This window comes from Pieris rapae, chromosome 7 (genome assembly GCF_905147795.1).
Source record: "Pieris rapae chromosome 7, ilPieRapa1.1, whole genome shotgun sequence".
In the NCBI taxonomy this organism is placed as follows: domain Eukaryota; kingdom Metazoa; phylum Arthropoda; class Insecta; order Lepidoptera; family Pieridae; genus Pieris; species Pieris rapae.
The window spans coordinates 5,610,492-5,638,223 of NC_059515.1; the positions used below are offsets into that span (position 1 = coordinate 5,610,492).

Consider the following 27,732-nt stretch of genomic DNA (forward strand, 5'->3'; position numbering starts at 1 on the left):
GAAGCCGGTTTCCTCACTATGTTTTCCGTCTCAGTACGAGCAAATGTTAAATGCGCACACATAAAGAACGTCCATTGGTGCACAGCCGGGGATCGAACCTACGACCTCAGGGATGAGAGTCGCACGCTTAATCTTCTAAACCAACACTGCTCTAAGCACTTTTTAAGGCATTGTTAAACTTAGTTTCATTTTCTTAACGAGAATTTAAAAAACTGTTCTTTATTAAATACATGGCACTTCCGTAATAATAAAGTATGTTGGTACATCAATGACGTACACATTTCAGTCAAATATTTATGCTACAGGTTATATTTCTAGTTTGATAAATTATCCACAAACGATGCCGTGGAGATCGACTAGTACATTTACTAACATCAAAAATCACATTGAACCACTCATAAACATGTTCTCGTTCTGTCAGTATGGAAAAATTAAAAAGAATTTTCCCGAACGCTGTAACTTTATTTTCTCATTTCTGCGATAAGGATATCGCAACCGTGACTAGAAACAGCTGAAACGATTTGGTTTTTTCAAAGTTTAGTGTATTAAATTATACGTTGGCTCGTAATTTATTAGAAATCAGAATTTTCATTTTACCACCTAAAGAAATATCCCTAATACTAAAAACGATAAGTTATTGACCCCTTAAGATACAACCAAATATATAAGCTAACGAGCAAATATTGAAATAAAAAAAGAGTGTGTGTACTTATGTACACGAGTTAGAAATTATACTTTTTGGCGTGAGGAAAAAAATAACTAAAATGCAGTAGTGATTAACGATAAATATTACAATTAATCAAAAATATTTTAATTAAATAAATAAATTATTAGTATATATACCGTCGTATATGAAATTGATTTAAACCACCAAAATAATATTTATTTACTCACACTGTTTAATTTTACTGTTACGAAACACGTGTTCTAAATAAATATAAATACTAGAATATACAACTTGAACATAGTTATCAATAAAAATTCACTGTCATCATTTTTCTCCATCGCGCTAAAAGAAGTATAACTTAAATACTTTAATTTCCTACACTTAAACCCGACCATAGGTATTTGATTTGTTTGCTAACCTATACTAACATAGCAACTTAGGCGAAATTTTAATAAAACAAAATGGATCCCAATTACCAACGACAATTATGTTATCTTTTGGAAATGGGCAATATTTTCAATAAAAGCAGTAGATTATATAGATAAATAAATGTAAGCTTCTACTTTTTGCTACTTTGCTTCTTGCTTCTACTTCAATTGTAATCATTATAACAGTAATCATCTAAGTTTATACTTAGATAGTATGATTACGCGGTCTAATAATTATAAGTATTTTCTTGAATTAACAGTTTATTCTTTGTACTTTGCTCACGTATACGCTACCGCCCAGTAAACCGTAGACAAAAGACCGTATCACATGTAATCCAGATTTTGGATGGTCTCCAAAACATTTCGGCCTCGTACGAGATTGTCGATTAAATTTTCATGTCTCCGCGAGAAATTGTCACTTTTGAAGGACATAAAAATGGATTAGTAGCGTCTCTGTAATTTATTAAGATACCTTCTGTAGTTGTAAACTAGATAATTTTGACATAAATTGCCGGTGTAATTATGTTTTTTTATTTCGAAACACTATTGATACCTCGAGTCATATCTTACGTGGATTAACTTCACGACTTTAGCATAGCTTACGACTTTACATTAAAAAAAAAACAAAATCCATTTATTCAATTTAGATGCGTCTTAGGGCATGCTTATGAATGTCAAAAACGTTCGCGAAAGAGCAAAACTACGCCATCCGTTCGCAAAACTACCGGGAGGCCTTGTTCTGAGAAGAACAAATAGATAGTAGTGTATATCATATAATTTACAAAAAGCGACCGCGTAGAACCGCAGAACATAGCTACGACTATAAATAAAAGTAAAAAAAAAACAAACAAATCATCATCGTTTTTGATAAAATCGAATTGATTTCTAGAAATATCTTTAGTATTATAATAAAATATTCAAATAAATAGATGCATCATATATGAAAAAAGTATATAAAATCGTACAATAAATAACGCCACAATTAACATTGGATTACCTCTCACTTATTAGTAAGGATATTTTACGATTTGCATAGTTTAAGAAATTAAAATTTATATCAGATTAGACAGTTTGCTTTGTTTGCGATTTTAGACGTCCTACAAAGATTTATAGATTTAAACCAATATTAATAATAATAAATAATATAATAAGAATACTGCAAATAAATAATAGCCTACCTTTACTTCAATTTCAAATATAATTTTTAGCCTGACTGTATCCGTGCTAGCTGACTGACAGTTAAAAATAACTTAATAATATACTTATAATTAACTCGATAAAATTTCATACTTAAATGATTTTTTGTTTCAGAAAACTTCAGAGATGTCGTTAGTGAAGATAAAATATAAAAATATCCTATAGTGACCTATATCTTATAAGGAAATATTTAACAAAATATGTCACAAATCATTGCTACCCTGAGGCTAACTAACTGTTAGTTGAAGTCTTGTAAGTGAAATACAATGTGAACAGTGAAAATGGTGAAAATGACATTATACGCAGTGATTATTTGTATCTGCACAATGTTCCAGTTTATAGGTAAGTAGTTTTTAGATCTAAAGTACATAACCAAGAATACCTGAGATCAATCTTGTCAAATTAACTAGGTTATGTTAATTGAAAGCACTTTAATTAGAATTATATTTTTTTAAACTGGAAGAAAATTATCAAAACCGACCTAATAAATAAGAATGCTTCTAGACAAAAAATATCTCAGATACAAATATAAAGACCTGTATTATTTGTATGGATAAATTATGTTTATAAATATACTATAGACGTAATTTATCCGAACAAACAAAGAATTCTGATTAGTACATTCCAGGCCTTTTAAGAATTGATACGGTATTTTCATGAAGCTATGTCAAATTTGTTCGAAAATTGGGCAACTTGTAACATAGCATGATAAAATGCCTTAAGAAACACTTGATTGTAGGACATTAGACATAGAGGAGATCCGAAGAAGTCCGAAGTCCGAAAAATATTAATTCGAAAACTTGCAATAAATAAACAGCGTCATATTATTTTTAATTAATAACTTTTACTGCAACTATTTTAGTGGCATTACCGCTTAAATTTTATTGCTCTCGTTTTGCCTACATTTCTTCCCATATTCAATATAAGTAAAGCATAATTCACATTTTGGAAAATAATACCTTCTCTATAAAATGTGACTTGTAAACCTATATAATGCGATCCCCGGAATTCTTTTGATCTCTGTACCGAATTCTTTGAAATTCACTTTCCATTTTTGAATGAGTATACCAGCTGTATAGATGGAACAATGAAGAACCAACAGGAGAATTTATTTGACGCGTATATGTCGCGTAGATGTTCTTCTATTTTTTGCAGTTCTCGCTTTGAAATGACGCCGATAAGTAGAGAGTACATTTGTATTGAAAGTAATTACTGCGTTTCAGTAAATTTAACCCAAGGTAGGGATTCAATAAATTTGTAAATCTTTATCATGTAACCTCTTAGGGTCGGCTTTTTGTATATTAATAGTTTTTATCATTTTATGTCTTAATCACCTGTGTTTAACTGAGACATCTAAACATCTTACATTTATTTTTGTCCTCAAAGTTTACGGGTTTACGATTACGATTTCCAGTACATTAAACATCTTAAAACGTTTAGTTATCTTCTAGATAGCTTCTAACTATCTAGAAATTATTTATTAAAAATCCAATCAAAGCTTTAAGCTAGCAAACAGCAAGTAGCAAGCTAACTGTGTAATTATATGTTATATTAGGGCAGAAATCATGAGGTATGATTTTAATAAATTCCAAAGTAATGCCCGATAGCACGCCATCACGCTAATAAATAACAATCGCCCTAATTTGACGTTATTACAAAAATTTTAATATGAAATTATTGCGTAATGAGTCCCGGAAAAATTCTCTAGGCTTTATAACACATGAGAGACGGAGAACTTAAATATAATTCACAAATATATTGCATTGCAATGCAAATGTTTGAATATTAACAAAGTGGTATTTAAACGCTTAGTATCTTTGCGATGATTTTTATATATATATAAAATAATAATTTTATTGTATTGTTTAAGCCTGTAGAAATGTCATCTACTATGTTATAGGTTACGTAAATAATTATTAGACATATGATCAAATAAAGTACCTCGATTATAGTTTACAATAACTAAACATACAAAGTATTTTGAATCTTTGTATTTTGGCTACTAATTCTTTACATTACACAAATTAAAAATATGTGTGAACATACATAAATAGTAAAAAGTTTCACGTCGAATTGAGAATCTCCTCCTTCAAGTTGAGTACCTACTGAAGTGAATTATATAGTATAAATGCAATAGCATTTTGTACATAAAAAAAGCATTAGGATATATGAACTAGACTCGCGCTTTTTAATGCACTTTGTAGAACCAGCTGCCAGCTGTATATGAATTAGCGACCTGCAGAAATAAAGAATAACAATCCCTCAAATTTCGGCAATGCCCCAGGCGTTGCAGGTGTCCATGTGTAGCACTTTATTATATGACCCAGCTCGTTTATATGTTTCCTTTTCCCATAGAAAAAGATTTAATTTCCATGTAAAAGAAAGCCAGCTATTTTAGCAAAATTACTATCTGAGATTTGATTATCTTAAACATTATTAACATGAAAGATGCCTACAGAATTCCTGCGTCAGTTTTATTAAGTAGAAAGCCTAGTGATATAAATATTCACGGAATATTTGTGTGAGGGTCGTAAAATTCAGGGTCGGTACACAATTTTAGCATTCACGAGATTTCCCCTATATGTTGACGCACATAGCAGTAAAGTTTAATAATGTATGATTATTTTTAATATTTTATTAGTCTGTTAAGATCTTGGTGAGTGATTTACCGTAGTTTCGTCATTTCAGGCGCAATTTATAGATCGATATTCAGTACATTTTACTTGACAGGTGACATTGATAGATGACGGTAATCGTCAGTACTATTTTAAAGATAAAATAGAAACAGTATATTTAAGAACATTCCATGTCAATTGTCAAAGCAATTTTTCACATAAAAAACAAGCTAGGAAAATTATCAGATAAAAAAAAACAAATTTCTAAAACTTTTAAGCAGATTAAAAACTAATTTCAGTTTACTTTAAAACAAAGTCCATATTGTATATTTTGTATCATCAAATCAAAATCATTGTATAATTCAGTCCAAATTTGGACTTAATGGTCAGGAAAATACAACAAAAACATAAAACGTGGATTTCTAATTTATCTTACTTGAAGTAAAAGAAATGGGTTCGTAAATTCCCACAGGCACTTGTTAAAGTCGACATCGAAATAATATGTTCCTTTTATTTATATAGCAATTAGTTAATACTTAAATTACTTGATTTCCTTGGAACACAAGGAGGGTTTGCGGAATAAATTAATTCGCAAGTTAAGCTTTATACATACATTCACAAGATTTTGACTTTGAATGAGACACAATATATAATATTTATTTTTCTCATTATATTTTTCTATGGAAAGATAGTTTTAGATAAAATTTGCCATAACAGAGGTATTTTATTTACCTGTATCTTAACTGGAGCACATTATAGAAACTTAAAACTTCTTCCTATAACACATCATAATTATGTATTCATTGTTATTTGTTTTAGCAAAATAACGCAATAGGAGCATACTGACTTGATTCCGATCCGCATCACTAGTTATTTCAATTTATTTTATATCACAAGAGAATAAGCTTAGTTGGTCATAAATATAAAGTATTTTATTTTTTTAAGTTCAAAGCTATGAAAGGCTTTATTGAGCAATGTTTTTCATACAAAATCTATCATGGATTATGAAAAATATAGCTGTTATGCTTATACTATTTGTATACAAGTCGAGTATGGAAAACACAATCATTTGCTTATTAAATCTAAATTATGGAAAAACTTCCCAATGAGTGTGAGTATAATACTGACTTACTGAACACCTTAAATTTTCAACGTACATATTTCACAAACCGATAGTTAAAAGTAATATATAAATATTCTAATAGATTTAAAACGCAAACTCGTCTTCTCTTCTACATTCGTAACGTGCATATTGCGATAGTCAGTTACAGGTCAACAAAACAACAACGATAGATTAATATGTATTATCATATCTATATATATACATATATAGTTACATGATTGCTTAGCTAGATTATTAATCCCTTGGAAATTCTGCAAATTTTAACACGTACAACCCGGTTATTATTCTGAAAAGTACATATTTTTCATAGATTTTTAATCATAATTTCGTTATTCGCTCTTGAAGTGATCTTTTAAATCCTTATAAATATTGACCTAAACATTCTATACAAGTAATAATTCACGATTGTTCGTAAGTACATTAGACGAAGACAAATGAGGGGCTTATCGGGATTGAGAGATGGAACGGCAGGGATAGACAGGTGATTTGATTATGTATAACAGTTAATCAATTTGGCTGACGGTTGATGTACTATTTATAAATCAATTTGGTTTAAGAGACTTAAATATATGATCACCTAGGATTCGGACATGTATTTAATATTTATGTGGCATAACACTACGTTGTCTATAGATTATAGATATACTTTGTGAGAAGGATATCCAAATCAACAATAATTTTTCATCTCAAACCAACCAAAGATAAAACCAGTATTGTAATATTAGAACAATTTGTAAAAGTATTTATTTGAGACTATAAAATTAACTCAACGTTTCACGAGCATAGTAAATTAACAAAATAATATGTTTACCAATGTATGTGATTTAATTAGATAATTGGATAGCAGGAAAGCAACCTACTATTTTATTGTATCGAAACTATGAGATTTCTGTCACGTTAAAACTGTATAGAAACAGCGAATACAAAAGCATGGAAAATATATGTCACGGAAAATTATTTTCCATTTCAAAAACATAATCCGACGTCGAAACTATTTTTAACGCTACGTGTTAGTAAGCGTAATGACAAGCGAAAATTATGACTTACAGCAACACATTCATCAATCATTCTGACATGAATATGAAAACGATACAACACTCATTAATGAATTTCTAAAACAATTGAACGTCCTAATTGGTTTTATGGTTTTTGACTTGTTTGTATTGCACACATCTGGGAGCGAATTCTCTAGTGTTGCGTTTTACGACACTGGCTTATTGATAATGTAGTTAGCTAAGACTGGAGTTCTAGTAATTTAAGTTATAAAAATAAAATGACGTCATTTTAGGGAATGACTTACAGCAACACATTCATCAATCATTCTGACATGAATATGAAAACGATAAAACACTCATTAATGAATTTCTAAAACAATTGAACGTCCTCATTGGTTTTGTGGTTTTTGACTTGTTTGTATTGCACACATCTCGGAGCGAATTCTCTAGTGTTGCGTTTTACGACACTGGCTTATTGATAATGTAGTTAGCTAAGACTGGAGTTCTAGTAATTTAAGTCTCGGTTATAAAAATAAAATGACGTCATTTTAGGGAATGACTTACAGCAACACATTCATCAATCATTCTGACATGAATATGAAAACGATACAACACTCATTAATGAATTTCTAAAACAATTGAACGTCCTAATTGGTTTTGTGGTTTTTGACTTGTTTGTATTGCACAAATCTCGGAGCGAATTCTCTAGTGTTGCGTTATACGACACTGGCTTATTGATAATGTAGTTAGCTAAGACTGGAGGTCTAGTTATTTAAGTCTTGGGTATAAAAATAAAAAGAAGTCATTTTAGGGAATGACTTACAGCAACACATTCATCAATCATTCTGACATGAATATGAAAACGATACAACACTCATTAATGAATTTCTAATACAATTCAACGTTCTAATTGGTTTTGTGGTTTTTGACTTGTTTGTATTGCACACATCTCGGAGCGAATTCTCTAGTGTAGCGTTTTACAACACTGGCTTATTGATAATGTAGTCTAAGCGACTGGAGTTCTAGTAATTTAAGTCTCGGGTATAAAAATAAGCTGACGTCATTTAAAATACCAATTATTAAGTGACCGTTTAACCAACCATTGAAATCTTAAAGTAGATCTTATGTATTCAGTGCTTCGTGCCATGCACTTGTAAAACGCGCTCGCACCGATACAAGTTTTCATTGCCATCATAAAAGCCTGCACCTTGTGGTAGTATGCAATAAAAAATATAATACAATATATTATCGTCTTTATTATTGACATATATGATGTAACAGATTTCAATTGATTTAAATTTTTTATTTGTAATTAAAATTTAGCCAAAAAAAACACAGAAATGCAAATTCATCAATCATTCCGTCTATATTCAACAATATGAACAAACAATTCACGTACAATTCCTACTATTAGCTACAATACCGGTCGCATTTTTGTTTGATTGATAAATGGGTTTTATATTTAATTGGCTATTTGCATAATTCATACTTTTAACAGTTATAATTATACCTCATTGACTGCGTGATTTACCCGTTTTGGCTAAATAAATTTTTGAATAACCTCATAAGAACGCAGATTCTCAGACAACAGGCACATGATTAGTACTTAAAATAACTGTACATACAGTACTATATATATATATATATATATATATATATATATATATATATATATATTAATACAATAGTATAAGCCGCAATGATGTATTTAAGCTTTTCAAAAATATTTTTTATATATTTTTATAATTTATATATGAAGTTATTTTTTATAAATACAAAGATGTCTAAATTTCTTGATAAATTAACTTTAAATGGATCCCATTTAAGTCATATTCCCAATTGGCACTGATTTGTAATTTTACGTCTTAGTGATGAGGATCTCAAGGATAAATTAGATTTTAATTATATTTTCTTATATTAATTAATTTAGTTTTCCTTTGTTCTGAAGAAAGTGCTAAAAATATATAATATTTTGGTTTAAACCTAGCTTTATTGATTCACTGGTCCCCTTACTTAATTAGATGGTAAGTGTTGCATGAACCTTTTTCTATATATGCTCTTAACATAACAAATAAATATATCAATTCCTGGTCGTCTCTCAGACACAAGAATATTATTCCAACAAATGATGACGAAACAGATTGATATCTGAGTCTTCGTGGGTCAACCAAAGACAAGCAATCTCGCTTTATTATTTCAGTTTCGATGTATCCACAATTTCAATATCGATAAAATAAAAAAAATACATAAGTAACGGGTATATATAAAGCAAAAAACCTTCAATGTACATAAGTTATTCATAAAAGGAACAAACTTACATAAGGGAAAACTTTGTTTACGATGTTTATTTCTGAGGTAGCTCGGCCCAATTTCCCTTTATTAGAAACCTCTTATTTACTTTGGATATTAAGGATATTATATGTTGCAAAATGAGGTCTTTGTGCCTCTAATACATGCTAGATGTAAACATTCACTTATTGCTATGTTTTAATCTCTGGTAGGCAATTCAATCCCCTTTTCATATTAATAATAAGAAACAGTCTTATTTCATTTTGCTTTTTCGTCTCGTATTGTGTTAAACACATAATATTGATTTAATCATACCAAGCATTTTATAGTAAAGTTATTACGATTAATTTGTAGTATTCACCATTAGAATGCTACATAATCAATGAATAACATAAGCTATAATTGCAGCTATATGTTGCAGCTCCTTACAAACATTGTGTAAAAAAAACTTGGCGATTGAAAAGAGTGGCGGAGAGTTTATTGCCAGTTCTTCTCTTCCGTTCTACGTTCTTGATTTGAGAACTGGCAGAGTAGAATCATTTAATGTATATTTCTTTTTGATCGTTTTTTTTGACGTTCATAAGTGTACATTATGTTACCTATATGAATAAATGATTTTTGATTTGATTTATAAAAAAGAAAAAGGCCAGCCGAACAAAGTGGAGACACGCTGCTAGTTATGAATAAGAAGGTAGATCCGGAGGTGGATCGTTCGTTTCAGCTTGTTGACGTCCACTGCTGGACTGGTTGAGGCCTCTCCCTTAAATTTCCAGTGCAACCGGTTCTCCGCGCTCTGCCCATAATACCATTTCTCTATCCTCACCTGGTCATTTGTCCACCTAGTGATTGGCTGTTTCACGCTTACTCGGCTGGTCCTCGGATTTCTTTGCCCCATCGGCTCTCCGTTCTTTGGGCAATGTGCCCCGCCCATTGTCATGCTTATATGCCCTTTTAGCTATGACTCTGATGTGATCACTGATATCACATTTTAATCTTTTACAGGTCGATTCATTTTTAATTCGTGATTTGAGTGATTTTTATGTAAACTATAATTAAAATATCATGACAAATCAACGCATCGTTCTGCATTCGTTAAACGTTCGTTACGATAGTAGTAACGTTTAGAAATATGAAAAAAGCATGCTAGTATTGAAATAAAATAAATGTATTAACAAATGAATGCTCTTTTTTTGAATCGCTATTCAGCTTCATTTTAATCCACTGGCTGAGAAACGACAAACAAGCGCTCAAACTCCGGATCCAATAATAATAAAAGGCATCATAAAAATTGTATTTATCGTCGAGCGCGGTCCTTACTCAATTCGAAAGAATAATGGCACCGCAAATTTTACCTCACTAATCTAACCGGACCGCGATTTATGTCACAAAAGAAATATGCTGACAGTTTTTGTCAGCCGCCTTTATGGCACAATTTGTGTTCAAATAATTGGATTATTTGTGCCCCGAAAGGATGGGGAGTATGTCAATTGTTTTGTATTTTAATGGATGAATGGATTTTTATGGATTTTTCTAAATTTTTACCTACGCCAGTTTCGCTGTGGTAACAGCGACATAGTATGACCAGAAGGTATAACTCTCGGTATTATCAGTGTAGGCAAAAGTATAGATTAAACTGAGAATATGTGTACGGTGCCTCCTACCTTAATAACAACCTACTCTCAAAAGGGTATTGAATCTGAGTTAATATACATTTTAATAAAACACAGTTTTGTCTGTGCAGATACATTTACTCAAATTTTTAGCCGTATTACTTTAAAAAAAAATCAATTGGACCACAGCAGTAATTTGAAGGCTTTACTTCGGCTGAGAATCGCACCCTTACTAGGCTAACGCCACATATCAATCATAACAATCTGGTTGACAATCACAACCACAAAATAATAAATGACAAACGCTAAACAAAAGCCTGATAATTTTAGCAATAAATTCACGATTCCCAATCCGATTGTGGTTAATTATTTACGATCTACGGATAGTTGATTTGTAATAAAATTCAAACGATTACAGAAATCCATTCAGTTTTAAAAGCGACTCCGTTGCCGACAAATAACCTCATTAATTCCAAGACACGAGAATCCATTTTTATCGCTCTCAACGTTTTTTCCTTTAACCGATCATATTAAAATGATACTGAAGTTTCTTAAGGTTCATTTTATGTTGAACGTAATGTATAACTTGTATCTAATATTTCACTCGAAAAATATATCACCTTTATTTTAAAAATATTTTAACTTTTATTATTTTTCCACCATAACGTTTTTATAGTTGATATATGTATGTATGTTGATATATGTTTGTATAGATGATAACAAGTTCAAAATTTATTAAATTATGTAACATGCATATATCTAAGTTAATAATATTATTGCAATGGAGTATTACACAGCAATATTGCGTAGTCCACATAAAGAATAGCTTTAATAAAAATTTCTTCGCTCGGAAAGGGTTATAATCAATAAAAACACCGACATTTTTACTACAATTCTATAAGTAAACTCTTCATGCTTGTGAATTTTTGAAATTTTTATCTGTAACATTAAATAATTTTTCATTTTACTTCACCCGATAGTGGCTAGATTAAATTCTTTCTTTCCTATTAAAAATTCTTAAAACGGTTGATTTAGATTTTTATAACGTTGTAAGAACAATTAAGAAGCTATCGGATAAGAGATTATTCCCCTGAATAGTTAGTAAAATTAATTGTTTGATTGTGAATAACTATTTTCTTATTAATAAGGAAACGTAGATCTTTTAAATAAAAATCCAAATAGGTCATTAAATTAAGCGAGTTCACATAGCAAAACCACTGATTGGAACTATGACATAATAGCGAATGAAACAATATTTTATGTTGCCAGCGGAAACCTAAAGCTTTTCATACCAATGAGCCGTTCTGTTGAGTGAAAACCAACTCATTTCAGTCAATTAGTTGCTCCAAACTTTGCTTCATTTCTAACAAACTTGCAAGATTTAAAGTTGAAACTTACTGATCAAAGTAGTAATTAAACCTCAGTTTTTTATTGTTTGCGTTGTATATAAATAGGTTTCTAAGCTGTAATATTTATTATAAAAATTCTGTAGCATTACAAACTTTTTACGCATTCACTCATTCACTCACTCACACATTTGCACCCACACACTTACTCTCGGGCGTGTTGATAACGGTTGAAAAAGGATAAATAGAATAAGGTAAAAGACTGTAATTATTTTAAGTAATTAAGAAATAAGTTTGTTTATGGAAGAGCTGGGAACCCTGACACAGGTATTTTTTACTGATAAGGGTTTCCAAATCTTACACCTAGGAATGAAAATTAAGGTACATTTTCATTTAAAATGAATAAACACTTTTTATATTTTTTATTTGTATTAAACTTTTAGTTCTAGGCCTCAGATTACTGTATCTGTTTCGTGATCATTTGGGGTTTTCTAGTCTTCCATGCCCGACAAACGCCGTCGACTTTTTGGGTCTAAGGCAAGCCTGTTACGTGCATTTCGACAAAAAAGCCTTTGGTGCATCACCGGGGTCTGAAATTACGATGTCAGGAAACGACTACGACACTAAACGCCAGCATTTTGTAATAAAATAAACAATAAATACTCTTTGAAAAACTGATAGACAGAATCCCTACATAAGTACTATATGTATGTCTATATAGTATATACACAAATAATATACACCGCATTCGTTGGAAATCAACCACACTTATCGTCCAGAATAAAAATAATTATACTTTTATAGCATAAATCCAGTCAGCCATTTTGTTCGCTATTCATTGCTGGTCACTTGTGAATAAAAACGTTTCTATTCAAAGGAACAATGAGTAAGCTATGTTGCAAATATAGCGCTCGAGCACTGGTTTGTTCTCTGAAACGAGTGGTCGTCAAACTAGACGATACTTTCATCACTATACAGAAATTGTTATTTGCCCTGCCCCTAATAACCTCATACTTATAGATAATATATGAATGGGGAATACGAACTAATTTAGTTAGAATAAAGCTTATTGCTCTGTTATCGGCTTATTGCATTTCCGCTTTCTTTCTGTGAATTATGATTTTTTTTAATTAAAATGCCTAGCGAGGTTTCTTGTTTACGTTCTTATAAAAGTATACTTGACTTGCAATTAATTTATTACAAAGGAAATAATAGCCACTATGAAACCAAATAAAATGTTTCTATACATTAGCGAATCAATTATATACAAAATTACATACTTTATATTTTAAAAAATTTCCAGAGCAACTAACATTTTTATTTTATGTAGATTATTTTCAAATAACTTGATAATACGATGTTCAGAACTAACCTACTTTAAAATTAAATATTGTCCCTAAGTTTTTTTATTGAACAGGGACATAAGCTCACCTGATGTTAAGTGATACCGCCGCCCATGGACACTCTCAAAGCCAGAGGCTCGCGAGTGCGTTTCCAGCCTTTTAAGGATTGGTACGCTCTTTTCTTGAAGGACCCTAAGTCGAATTGGTTCGGTAATACTTCAGTGGGCAGCTGATTCCACAAAGTGCTGGTGCGTGGCAAAAACTGCCTTGAAAAACGAGCAGTTGTGAAAAGTGAATGTAATTCTTTGCGAAATAAAGTATCTTCGTCTTACTTTCGTATATATTGCCTTGCTTGCATTTATTGTACTTCTTCGAGGTCTAAATTATGTTTTAACTTCAAAATTATGTAATTGCCATTGGAATGAAGCTTCGTTGCGTTTTCATTAATTGCCGCTATCTTGTCAAGATAATCATTGTATCGTAACTGTCATAATATTTAATATATACGTATACAATCTATGTATAATCAATTCTATACAAAAAATCAACCGCATATGTATTTTTGTGGGATAAATTATTCTGCGTGCAGATTTACAGGTTAATTGTTACATCGCGACTTCCTTTGAACTCCCAAACAAACATAACAAACTTTAAGGTATCAAAACGTCGCGAAATTAATCACAAGTACCTTTAGGGGACCTTACATAAATTAGTTAATTATGTTTCTTACTGAGGCTTCTACAGAATTATAAAGTGACATTTAAGTCTTGGTTAAACCCATCTTTGCTCAAAGTTTTGACAACATTTCTTCGGTATTATTACTTAACATTTATTTAACTGTCACGTTTGTAAAACTTCTAATTAACGAATATTATACCATAGCCCATAACCTATACACACAGAACACTATAATATATTATACCGTTATACTTTCATGGACGGGAAAGTATAACCATTCTTTAGTTCCGAACAAAAAAATCAACATAAAGTTATGCAAAGTCAACAGCACCAGCAAACAATCCTCTTCAGCATATATCCAACTCCCACCATATTCCGCATATAAATTAACTCATAACTCAGTTGAATATTCGGGTCGAGGGTAGTTTAGGGTCGGGAATCGCGGATGAATTAGCGGATGAGCTAGCGATAGCGGACTTCATTAGGATTATTTATGAATTACTAGCTGACCCGGCGAACTTTGTTCCGCCTTAATGGCAATAAATAAGCAGTTTGGGTTTTTTTATTGGAAAAAATACAAAAAAATTAAATACCTACATTAATCATTCATTATTATTTCTGTATTTTAGTACATAGGTTGCTCTTCACTTAAGTACCTTGTGATACACATTTTTTCATTTTTTGTTTTATTATCAGGCGCAAAAACAAACAACGCTGATGGTCTTCCGACCCGTGAACATGCCACGTATAATTGACCATGGGAAAAACATGAATGTTCTAGATTTAAACCACAAACTTTTAAGGATTGGCCTTGTGATTAGTTGATGGTCATGGCAAATGCAAGACGTATCGGAAATTGAAGTCTTTTAAATTCAAACGGCATATCGGTTGGGATCATCGGGATCCTCGGAATAAGAACTTCCTCACCTTTGAATTTTCCTATCATTATCGTAGCGTAAATTACATTGTTTTTCAATTTTCTAACCACCAAACGCATACCATTATGTAGTTCAGGTCATCTACATCTTTATTCTTTTTCTTCTTTTTTATCAGTAAGCAATGTAACTCTCATGTTTGTTGTCAGCTGCAGTTTCGTCACATAGCGCCATAGATTTGACGATTTGAGGCAAGCGTTTATTTCGTCGACAGCCGTAGATCTTGGAATTACTGGCAGTATTTGGCGGAAATCGCCAGACAGTAAAATCATTGCTCCTCCAAAACATCTCGATTCATTGCGTAAATCTTTTAATGTTCGGTTAAGTGCTTCCAATGCACGTTTATGCGCCATTGTGCATTCGTCCCAGATGATGATTTTCGATGCCGCTAAAACTTTGGCCATTGCTGAGTGTTTTGCAATATTACACGTTGGTTCTCCAATAGTTTGAAGATTTAACGGTAATTTTAATTCTGAATGAGCCGTACGGCATCTTTCTAACAATGTGGCTGCTATTTCAGAAGAAGCAACTGCAACCGCTATGTTGGATCTCGCCCGAACAGTTGCTAAAACTAATGACATGAGGAATGTCTTGCCAGTTCCACCAAGGGCATCTAGGAAATATAAACCACCATTTTCATCATCGTTTGCCTTCATTAAAGTATCATAAACTTCCTTTTGTTGGTATTTCAACAGGGGTACATTCGTTTGAACTACTAAATCTAATTCCTGGTGATCATATTCACGTTCCCGTTCCAATACTCGATTAAATGCGTCATTCGACAACAACAACAAATAGAAACATTCATCATTCTTTGGATGAACTGTATACATACGACAATACCGAGTTTTATAGTTCTCTTCACTGTTTATACGAATGGGCAATAGCACTATCATTATAATTAAATTGTAAATTGTAAAAATAATTAAACGTATTTATTTAATAGAAATATTTTGAATATTGATTTCTTACAAATATCAAATTGTCATATATACGTCATTACATAGCTGTCATTATACGTCAATTACATAGCTATCATTTGAGTTTTATTATTCCAAGTCTGATTCTTATTTGTTATACCACTTTTTATAGTGACTGACGTTTCATGTCAAGTCCCACAGGAACGCTGTCGAACGGGATAAAAAGTATCCTATGTCCGTCTCCTGGCTCTAAGCTACCTCCATACCAATTTTCACTCAAATCTGTTCTTTCGTTCTTGAGTTATAAGTGGTGTAACTAACACGACTTTCTTTTATATATATAGATTTTAATTATATTAAGAAGTAATCGTAATCTTATCTATATAAGTATTTCTGTGTCCTATTCGTTTCGTTTATTAAAAATTCTAAGAATTATACTGAGCTTTAGAGTTATTCCTAGTTACATAGTAAATACGTTTGTAATGTATGAGACGCTATGTGATAATATGTACTTGTATTTTTGTACGATCGTTGCGTAAGGGATTATGACGTATAATTAATAAAATTATCATTTGAAATAAGTAACAGATTTATTTCTTTTAATAAAGTTCACAAAAAAGAGTGCGACTTAACATGAATTACAGTCCAGCCTTCACATAATTATGGCTAATAAGTAATATTATGTTTACCTAATTTTCTACAATATTAATGAATAGCTTAAACTAAGGTAATGTTCATTAACAGTCTTAGTGTTCTATAATATTTTGACATGTTTTATGTTCATGTGTCCGAACAGGTTAACAGGAATTTGTATTGTAAAAACTAAAAAATCAGGTTCTTAATTAATACTAGACTATATACATACGATTGATTCCGCTAATCCGCCATCACCGAGATTCTACCCGAACGCGATAAGGCCACTAGGCTTTTATAAGACAGTTTAGATTGCTTTGTTACACCTATTGTTTGTAAATCTCTGTGGACTTTTTAAAATGTATGTTGTATGTAATATACTTTTAAATGGATAAAATAAATTGCCAGATAAATCAGTAACATACACTCCAAAGATAGCTTATAGTTTATTAAATTCGTTTGTAATATTTAAATTTGATCCATTGTTGGTTTAATATATAGTGTAGACCAAAATCCCTAAAGATATACATATGTTGGTTTCACAAGTAATTTACGTATAATAAACATGTGACATATAAATGATTGTCTAGGTCCCTTTATCTATAGACTTAAAAGAAGCTAGCTTTTTTACTACATTTGTTTTAATATTATTAAATTACTCCGCATATTCATCCTACGACAAATCTTGAAAGTATTAACATTAAACATAATTTATTCATATTCAACGTTAAATATTTTCTTCTTAAGAGCTATGGGTAACACAATTAGTACGTATGTTATTAATGTTAGTCATACATCCTTAGCGCTAAGGAAACCTATTCAGTACGTCTACTTGCTACACTATAGCAGTGTCTAGAGTGCAATTCCATTAACGTAAGTCATTCACTTCGTTGGGGCTTTTTTCCAGCCATTCCATTAGTGTAATATCTTCATTTGAAAACTTTACTTTATTGGTTGTTGAATGTGCTGAGGTTTTGCCGATGTAATTGGAATAAAAGGATGCATGTTTTCGCTTCATTCAGTGTTATGTGTAAAGGATGGCTTCATAAGTATCGATTGACAGTTATTACAGTATAGTATATATAAGAGCAGCGGCCTAATGATTTCAGCGTGCGATTCTCCTCCCTGGGGTCATATATTTGATCCAAAGCTGTGCACCAATGGACATCTTTCTATGTGCGTATTTAACAATCACTGGAACGGTAAAAGAATTTATCGTGAGGAAGACGACTTGTTAAAAAGTCGACAGCGGGTTGACCGCCTGGTCACGGGAGAATGATCACCTATTTGACTTTTAGATTGACAAATGCTAACAGAGAGACCCGGAAATAATTATAGTTAACTGAATGTTTGTTTGTAAATTTAATTAATTAGTTCGTTTTTATATTCTCAATAAATCCATTAAGTAAGCCGCTTAAATGCACACGAATCGTTTACTTTTATCCCATTAACACATAAATACTATTTTATTTTAACGTATTTAATAAATTACGTTTATTGTTGTTGGAAGTTTATTATCTAACGGGTGGCTTGACACGTTTCTTCATTTACATTATTGACGAAAATATATCATGAGCATGATATCAATAAATCTAACATTACTATTGCGGCATGAAACGCAAGAAATACAATTTGTGCGATAATAATGTGATAATTTGTATAAACATACATACAGTGTCTAAAGAAGCATCAAGCCTTGTCCGTAGAATTATGTATATGTATAGTGTTAATAAATAATATAGAGTGTTAATAAGTACAAATTTGACCCACTTGAGGACAGTTAAAAGTAAAATGCTACATTTCTTTTTTTGTGTTTTACCTACCTAAAAAGTTTTATTTTTTTTATTTTCACGTGACCTAATAACAAATATTTCAAAATCACGAACAATATATCGAATTAACTTTAATAACTTTATTTTATTCTTAAGCTGGCCTTACTTTCTACTAATTCCAGGTTTAGTAAACGTTTTAAAAAAATGTTAGCGTTTTTAACTGTTTGTGATGAAAAGAGACGTAATTATCACTCGCCGTAAAACCACTTTTAATGTGGAACACCGCACTTAATATAATGGATACATTCATAAACACAATGTATGTATATACTCAGATGTTCAGACTCGTATTGAAATTGAAAAATATCCCGGGCTAAAAAGGTTTGTAATCTCTGACATGTCAAAAAATTATACTTGTCAGAAGTCTACGGAATTAAAAATCAACGTATGGCTGAGCTAGATGTGTCATCAGTTCCCTAAATATTCAAAAAAACTTAAGAGTTCTCATATTTTTAACCTGTATGAAATTAATTGGAAGTAAATAGTTAACTAACGTTGCGTACCTGGGCCATGTGTTGCGACATGACCACTACATTCTTGTTTAATTAATTATAATTGATAAAATCCAGGAAAAAGGAAAAGAAGAGTTGCTGCATCTGGAACAGGGCAAGACACGCTTCGTGAGACTGATGGACGATGATGCCTCTCCAGTAATGAAGAGGCACCAAAAGAACATAGAAATGAGAATGAGATAGAGTGTTTACTTAAAGAGTTTATTCTGTTCTTCATTTAAAACTATAATAGATCTAATGATAGATATCTCAAAGCTATTAAGTTTGGCCCTCAGTATTGAAGAAATAACATAATTTAACTAATCTAAGCTTATTATATTATAAATACATAAAAATTGCACTGGTTTACGTAATGGAGCATTTGCACCAGATAATTTATCATACCGGCTTACTTGCAAATTAACAAGAGTGCGCCACGAGTATTTAGCTAATCTCGCTTCGGAACTGGCAAAGTTAGTTTTAAACATAAACATAATTGTGTTATCCGTAACTTACGCTTGTTTTAGACATTTTGGGAAATTAACTTTGGATACTAATTAACGGTAAATGCTTTTATGAAGACATAATTATTAACTCCTCAAATAATTACATCTTTTTGAGATCATAATCTTAAGTATATAATTTAAAGATATATTATTTAGATTGCATAATATGAATTAATCAAAGACTACATATAGATATTGTATTTTATGACCACCCTCGGTAATTCAGTAAATGTGCCGGGTTTGATAAGGTGTGGTCGTTTGTTGGATAGCACGTATACGTTTAAGTACAACGTGTTCTACGGACGTCAACTTTCTACAACAAATGCTTTTTTATAAAGAATTGGGTCATGGATTATTTATTCTGAATGTTAGGTAATAATTCAAAATATGTTTTCTTTACTTTCTAATAACATCAACAGTATCCCACTCTGGAATGGAATTGACTACAGTTAAGAGTCAAGATCATTTTTTTGTCATTGCAGCACGGAAGTGATGGATGACAAGTATTTTGTCTTTCAGACATTCTAGTTTCGGCTCATTGGCACAGAGCAATACTGTACGCACATATAAAGAAAATAATGCACAAACTCAGTTCCAGTACTCAGTAACTCTTCTTCTTCTTCTCTCTCATCATACAATATATATGCACTCATGTTGCATTTGGCGGTTACACTTTTAAGACAATAGCTAATTTTACTTGTTTTAAAATGTCAAACGTAGATTTCTTCTTCTTCTTCAAGTACCACTCCATTACTGGAGGTTGGCCGTCAGTTCTCTGAACCGCGTCTTGTCCTGCGCCAGATGCAGCAACCCCTCCGCACTCGGAATACCTGTCCACTCCCTGACGTTGCGAAGCCATGACTTCTTCCTTCGACCAACACGCCGTCTTCCCTGGATATATATGCGGAACATTAAGCAGCGAAAAGTTGCGTACCTGGGCCACGTGTTGCGCCATGACCGCTACCACCTCCTTCAACTAATAATAATGGGTAAAATCCAGTAACTCTTAGAACCTATAAATTAGAATATAACCTTACAATGCTTGAAATCAGATGACGCCAATATGTATTAAATAAAGCTGGCACGATTTACACAATTAATTTTTTTTTCTTATAAGGATAATGGCTATTGATTGACAATTGATAAGTCAACTATTGATTTCTTCATTGGAATTGCTATGAAAAAATAAATCAGTGGCGCTACAACCCCGTTAGGTCTTGGCCTCAGATTTCTGAATCTGTTTCATGATCATTTTTCAAATCTAAAAGGCAAGTAGGTGATCAGCCTCCAGTGCCTAACACACTTCGTCGACTTTTTGGGTCCAAGACATGTCGGTTTCCTCACGATGTTTTCCTTCACCGTTCGAGCAAATGTTAAATACGCACATAGAAAGAAACTCCAATGGTGTACAGCCGGGGATCGAACCTACGACCTCAGGTATGAGAGTCGCACGCTGAAGGCACTAGGCCAACACTGCTCTGAATGGTTACAAAATACCGTACTATATAATATATGGGTACTATAAGATTTGTGATCGTTCGCTTAGCCACTACACAAACACGGCTACTGTATTCAATTCTATTCGTTACATTTGTAAACTTCTATGGATTAGCTCACTGTGAGTCGAAATTAAGTCAAATGCAGCATGCAATTTAAGTATAACTACACTTTGTTAAACTTTCACTCTAGAGAGATGGAAACTAGTTACATACGAATTGTATTTCTATGGTTAAGTTTGCAACGGTAAATAATTTTGAAAATTAAATAACCAATAGAGAAGAGAATGTCTGTAAAACAAAAGACGCGCGCAAAGAGAGACAATTTAAAATAAAATAGAAAAATCCGTTTCCAAATTTTTATACAGTACTTTATAATACATTTTAAAACTTTTAATATTCGTTGCATTTCTAGTATTGTCGATTCGTTGAGAACCAAGCTTACGTAGCGGAAATAAAATTTAAATTAATATGAAAATTGTTGCAAGGTCAATTCTTAAATTAACTGGGTAAATTTTTAAACTTATGAGAAATGCATTTATAATCAAAGTTTTTATGGTAATATATACGAGTTTCACACATTTTACTCGATTAAATTTCACAATTATTTATGTTTTACTTTTATTTTTTTATAGAACAGGGGGCAAACGGGCAGGAGGCTCACCTGATGTTAAATGATACCGCCGCCCATGGACACTCAATGCCAGAGGGCATTTATTTATCATTTTCTAAAAATTAAACCCTACCTTGATTACTTCTAAGTACACAAAACGTCAAACTAAATTCACCATAAATAAATGGAAAGATTTGTAATATGAAAGTCTTGATAGTTACTGAGATTTTCTTTTCTTTTTTAATTATGTTGATTTGACTTCAATATATTTCGCAATGTTTTCCCCAGGATTTATAGATTACTCGATAATTTTCAGAATAAAGGTATTATTGTCGTTGTTAATTTGAACTGCAATTAATCAGGTGTCCGTGTAATTTGGCAGTTTGCTAATTACCATTCACAGTGAAAATTGCCGAATTTCAAGAGAATTTAGTGTTGTAATTCACGAATAAAATATAGCCTACTTGGTAGCTGTTTGACCCTGTCATAAGTTATTTATGTATTGGGTTCCTTATTCGGTATAAGGTCGTGAGTTTAAATCAGGGTTTATATTAGATTTTTCTTTCTCTCACTCTCGCATCTCTCACACCCGCACTCAACACTCGCTGGCACGGTGAAGACATCATGAAGAAACCGGCAACGCAAATATCGACATGTATCAGGGGCACTTAATCACTTGCATGCCTTTAAAAAATGCTCATGAAATTAATATCTGAGACTCGGACCAAAAGGATTATTATAGCGCCAATGGGTTATATTATTTGATAATCTTAAATGATAGAAAGTTGTAGGTACATATTGTAGTAAAATAATACTTTGGTTTTAAGATAGTAGTTATTAAAGTTGGGATTATATTATTTTTTTGACCGGGCAACAGCGCAGCTTACAGGAAAATGTTGGGAGACTGCTATATCATGGACCCAATCTACCACGTCTATCGGCGGACGGAAATCCAATTGCTATCAACAAATAATACAACTTAAATACACGCAAAATTTTTACACTTCGTTTAGGACCTTATATAACGATATAATAGAAAACAAGTATTCAAATTGAAATAAACTAATATTGTGTTCTATGAATTATGTATTCGAATTAACTCAACCAATAATAACACACATGCACACTGATGCAGGTAATAAGATATTATCTACATTAGTGTGCATGTATGTACATATATAATGACAATTCTATGGCCTATATTTTTGGTTAGACATTGTTTTAAAAATAAAAGTATATACACCTTACAAAACTGTTTCTATAAATTAATATGCCTCGCAGCGCTGGCTTTTCGCAAAGAGTTTTACTTAGGATTAGAAGGGTCCATGCCGTTAAGTTCAGTGATCGGAACCTTTTTAGAATGATCCATGTTTGTATAGGATAGTAATCTTACCTTCCATTTTGTTAAGTAGCAATTCATATCATACTGGTATTGGCCACGACTTTTGAAGTTAATCGTGTGTGGCGGTGCCGTGCGGGCGATAATCTTCTACATATGATATGTCCCTTATTCTAAAGACAATAGTTTTGATTAACTTTCTTATCATAGTTTCACAGTAATAGTATAAATAGTGGGCCAGTGCCAAAAATTTTGCCTTGCCACATATTTTGCATTTCGTAAATATAACAAAGCCACTCAATAGGAAAGCAATAGTGAGGTAGTTTTTATGCACTATTAATTTAATTTAGAGAATCGGTAGCATTTTAAAAGCAATAATTCCAACGATATCAGAATTTTGTTCTTTGTTCACATATATAACTTTGCTATATACTTAATCAAAAAATATTAATTTTATTGATTAATATATTTTATCTATTCTTATATTTTTTGTTTAAGTTAATGTTTAATTATCCAAAGTAGCGAAATTTCCCTTAATACCACAGAGAATAGATGTAACAATATGGTTGTCAAATTAAATATAACCCAAGTGAGGCAAAGTTCTGAACTTGTGACCGCTGAATTGGCACTTACAACTATGGTAATTTGTTTACTAACTTACGTTGAACATTGTTACAAAATCGATTATTCGGGCGCCTGGAATGTGATACAATCTTCAAAGATTTGTCAGTCTTGGTAACAACACTCTCATGAGTATACAATGCAAAACAATCACAACAAATTCAAACATTTTATTCATTTTTCACACCACCTCATAAAAGCTGCGTCGCATTTATCGAGCTTTACCGATCAAAGAGAAATTTACCGAATATTTTACCGATTTTGGTTAACGCATGTGACAGATATTGCTGTGTTTAACAAGTAAAATGCAAAAAGTAGTATTAGTATCCAGTTATTTCTCAACTTCTATTTTCTTAACGAATTACGAATTAAACAAATAACCGTGAAAGGCATATGTTTAATATTTATCTGGCAAAAACAAAGTTATTATAAAAACTACTATTTGTATCTGTTTCGTAATCTTTAGGTTTTTTTTAAGAACAGTGGGCAAACGCGCAGGAGGCTAACCTGATGTTAAGTGATACCGCCACCCATGGACACTCTCAATTCTAGAGGGCTCGCGAGTGCGTTGCCTGCCTTGTCTAGGCCTTGTATTATATATGTTTGTATAGGCATTTATGCGTACATATCTGCATATACAAGTTGCTGACTTGTTTTCTTTCACCGTACTAGCGCTATTCAGTGTTAAAAGCGCACGTAGGCAGAAGGACAACTGGTGCACAGCTGGTGTGCGAACTTACGACCTCGGTATATGATAGTCGCACGTCTGCAGTTTCTAGGCAACAACTGTTATTTTTTATATACGCAGTAAATATAAACAATGTATGTATATAAGTACGTTTAGGTCCTTTTTGAACTAAAAATGTCCCTCAATACGTACAAAATTTATCATTAGAAAAATTAAGTAATATCTTAATATCTTAATATAATTTCAATGAAGATAAATTTTTTATACCCGTAAATGTAAAATTATTACAAATCATAAATTGTTAGTTCCATGACGCCACAAATCGTTATGACATCTACACACTTGACAGATTGACAGCACAAATTTACCTGACAACGCGAGAGTATTTTGTTTAATCCCGAAGCTTAACTATTAAAACGTCATCAGCAAATACAAAAGCCAGCACAATAGCTGATCAAAAACTTAATTTACATAATTTCATCTACACTCCCGTAGGTTTTGTATACGAAGATAAAGTGTTTTGCTGGGAATTCATTGAATGCTAAATTTCGTGAGCTTAGAAACTACATGCATACTGTTCGTTATTGCTTTTGGTTAATTTCAATCGGCTTTTACATTCAAATTTATTTAGTTGCATGATATAGCCGTACAACACAATTAAGTATCAACATTATTGCGTAACACGGAACGTACTTCGATATTTTTTTAATATCTTTCTTTTATAATCAAAATTGTATATACCGATTAGTAAACAAATAAATAAATTATCTATGGGAATAAATTATCAATAATTAACGTTTTCAACAAGAAGATTACGAATAAATTGAAAAAAAAACCCGTCATTTTAATTATCATTTTTTATGTGAAATAGTGTTAGTTGCAAAATGCGAGTGAAGTCGGTTAGACCTACCTTCTGGGTATATTATGGTTGTGTAATAATCTATATCGTCAAATATGTTCATGTCTAACTCGTGTACAAGTTGTAAACAAAATGGTTTATTTGTATCGTAAAATACTAAACTAATATGACCAAATCAAACAACACTAAGGTCGCTATTTATAAAAACAGCAGGAACCAGAAAACAACTGGAAAAATAATCAAGAATCAATAGAGTATTTAATGTACTCTCGGGTATAGATCTCAACTTAAATGATATTTAGAATAAGGCAGGCATCTGATTTGCCGATCATCGGTTTCCTGAGAGGCGTTCGCCAAGTAGAATTATTAGTATTAGAATACAATCTCAATTTCAAATCTGGTATTAAAACTCAATGCTTAAAATAAAACGTATAATACGGTCAGTATGATCTCCGACTGAGATAGTGCGTCATATTGATCTTTATAAAGAATAGGTATTAAAAAAACAAATACAATCGGGGCTCTGATTTTTATTGTAATTTTTTAATCCTAATTCTGTATGGCTTATAATTTCTGTATATTATTGAATAGGTACCTTTAGAATTCAATGAAGTGAATAAACACAGATATAAAGCCGTATAATAATATAAAATTTTATCCAAATAATAAATTATTACTGTCCTTGTTTACCCGACTGAAATAGAATGGAAATGCCTTGAGTCTTGACACAGGCTCAGGATGTTTTATGGGCACCTGTAATCCAGGATAAAGATTCTTATACAATTTTGCACACCGTTTTGGGAACAGTTTACGAATAAACATTACTGGATTACGTGGAGCCTTTTGATAATCGTTTCCTTAAGTGTTTCAAGCTTTTGTTTTGTTACAACTGTATGAGATATTTTTTTGCATTTATTATTATAATTATACGCTGTGGCTGTCAGATATGAGGGCGTTCGAGTATGACGTCAGCAGATTTAGTTTACCCGCCCCCCTTCCTCTTGGCAGCAAATGTAAGCAAAGCTCTCAAAAATAATTATACATATACTTACATTTTTTGTAGGAATCATCGAAAATGCATTTAATTTTCAAGCAGACAATGTGTGGGTGAAATATGGTAAGAAGTAAATAAATACTATTGACGTAATCATTAAATAAGAAAATCAAAGACCCCGCTGCTATACTGCTTATGTAATATTTTAATGGCCATGCTGTTTTTCAAAACACAAAATCTGATAGTTATGATTTTAGGAACCAATCTGTTTCTTTGTTAACCAAAGTAGATAAATTAGCTGAAGCCAAGAAATGCACTATGATTAATTTTACTTGCTTACGAAGACTGGTGCTTGCCTTTTCTACAGTTGAAAATATACGCCTAAGCTGTCTTCCGTGTAAGCATGTCCATATAATAGTTATTTAGGTACTTATCATGTACAAGTTTGTATCGTGTTACAACTAAAAATATCATGTCTTAAACATCTTCCGCTTATAATCCGTGTATTGAGCACACCTCGCACCTTAATGCAACTTGCTTTTAACCCACTTCGGATGAAAGCGTATGTATGCGGGACGCTTAAGTGGGCGTCTCTTACACCGTCACTAAAATGCACTTATATAAGATAAAAATTTAAGGCAACATATCTAGAATTTGTTGTTAAGTCCTTAATTGGATGTCGTTATTCAAATCAATTTTAGTGTAGTACTTCTATGACTTCATAGAATTGCAACAAATGGTTAACTCTTTGGTTAAAAGGGTTCTTAAAAAAGTGTTTCAATCTTACATCTAGATATAAACAAAAATATACACTTATTACACATTTTTAAGAGGGAAACACATAATTATTTGTATCTGATAGCTATTGACTAACAAAGTACTCAAAAAACAAAGATATCTTAATATAACACTTTTATATTAAGATATTTTTACTATAGATTAAAAAGAAATCACAGAATTTGCGAGTAAGGGGTTCATATTTATTAACAATTATATTTAATACATTTACCACTTACTTTACGCTCCATAATAGAGATAATATGTATATTCTATTATCTGTCACATGATATCTGTTACCTGTTACGGTGTGTCAAATTCTTAATTCAGCCAGTTCTTATTTAAAAATAAATATAATTCTAAATTTGAAACACCACACTCGTTAAACCATTACACGTCGGTTTAAAATAGAGTCGTAAATTTAACATGCTACAGAATGTCATACGTTAGAGGTTACTTTGCATATTCATTCAGCCGTTCGGGTGAACGAGGAAATTTGCTTAAATTCGCTTATGTGGACAACTGTATGCCTTTTGGTAGCATCGAATTTTGGAGATTTGTGCCACATATACGTGCTCAGAATGGTGTCGGCGTCTCATTAGGCATGACATCTGAGAATAGCTTTTGGTTCAAGAAATCTAAAGGAACTGTAGATAATAGTACTAAGGTGCACTTATGAAACGCCTTCTACGTATTGATGTCACGTTTAGTCTAGAGCAGTGTTGGCCAGTGGCTTC

The 27,732-nt window shown here is 31.9% G+C and overlaps 1 protein-coding gene across 1 annotated transcript in view; it reads left to right on the forward strand.

Annotated features, from left to right (window-relative positions):
- The first annotated feature begins 2,419 nt into the window (after window positions 1–2,419).
- LOC110995154 overlaps window positions 2,420–27,732 on the forward strand; it is a 55,743-nt gene continuing 30,430 nt past the window's right edge. Inside the window, exon 1 of the mRNA XM_022262178.2 lies at window positions 2,420–2,634. Within this exon, the coding sequence (XP_022117870.1) occupies window positions 2,574–2,634 (61 nt within the window). The 5' untranslated portion in view covers window positions 2,420–2,573. The remainder of the gene's footprint in view (window positions 2,635–27,732) is intronic.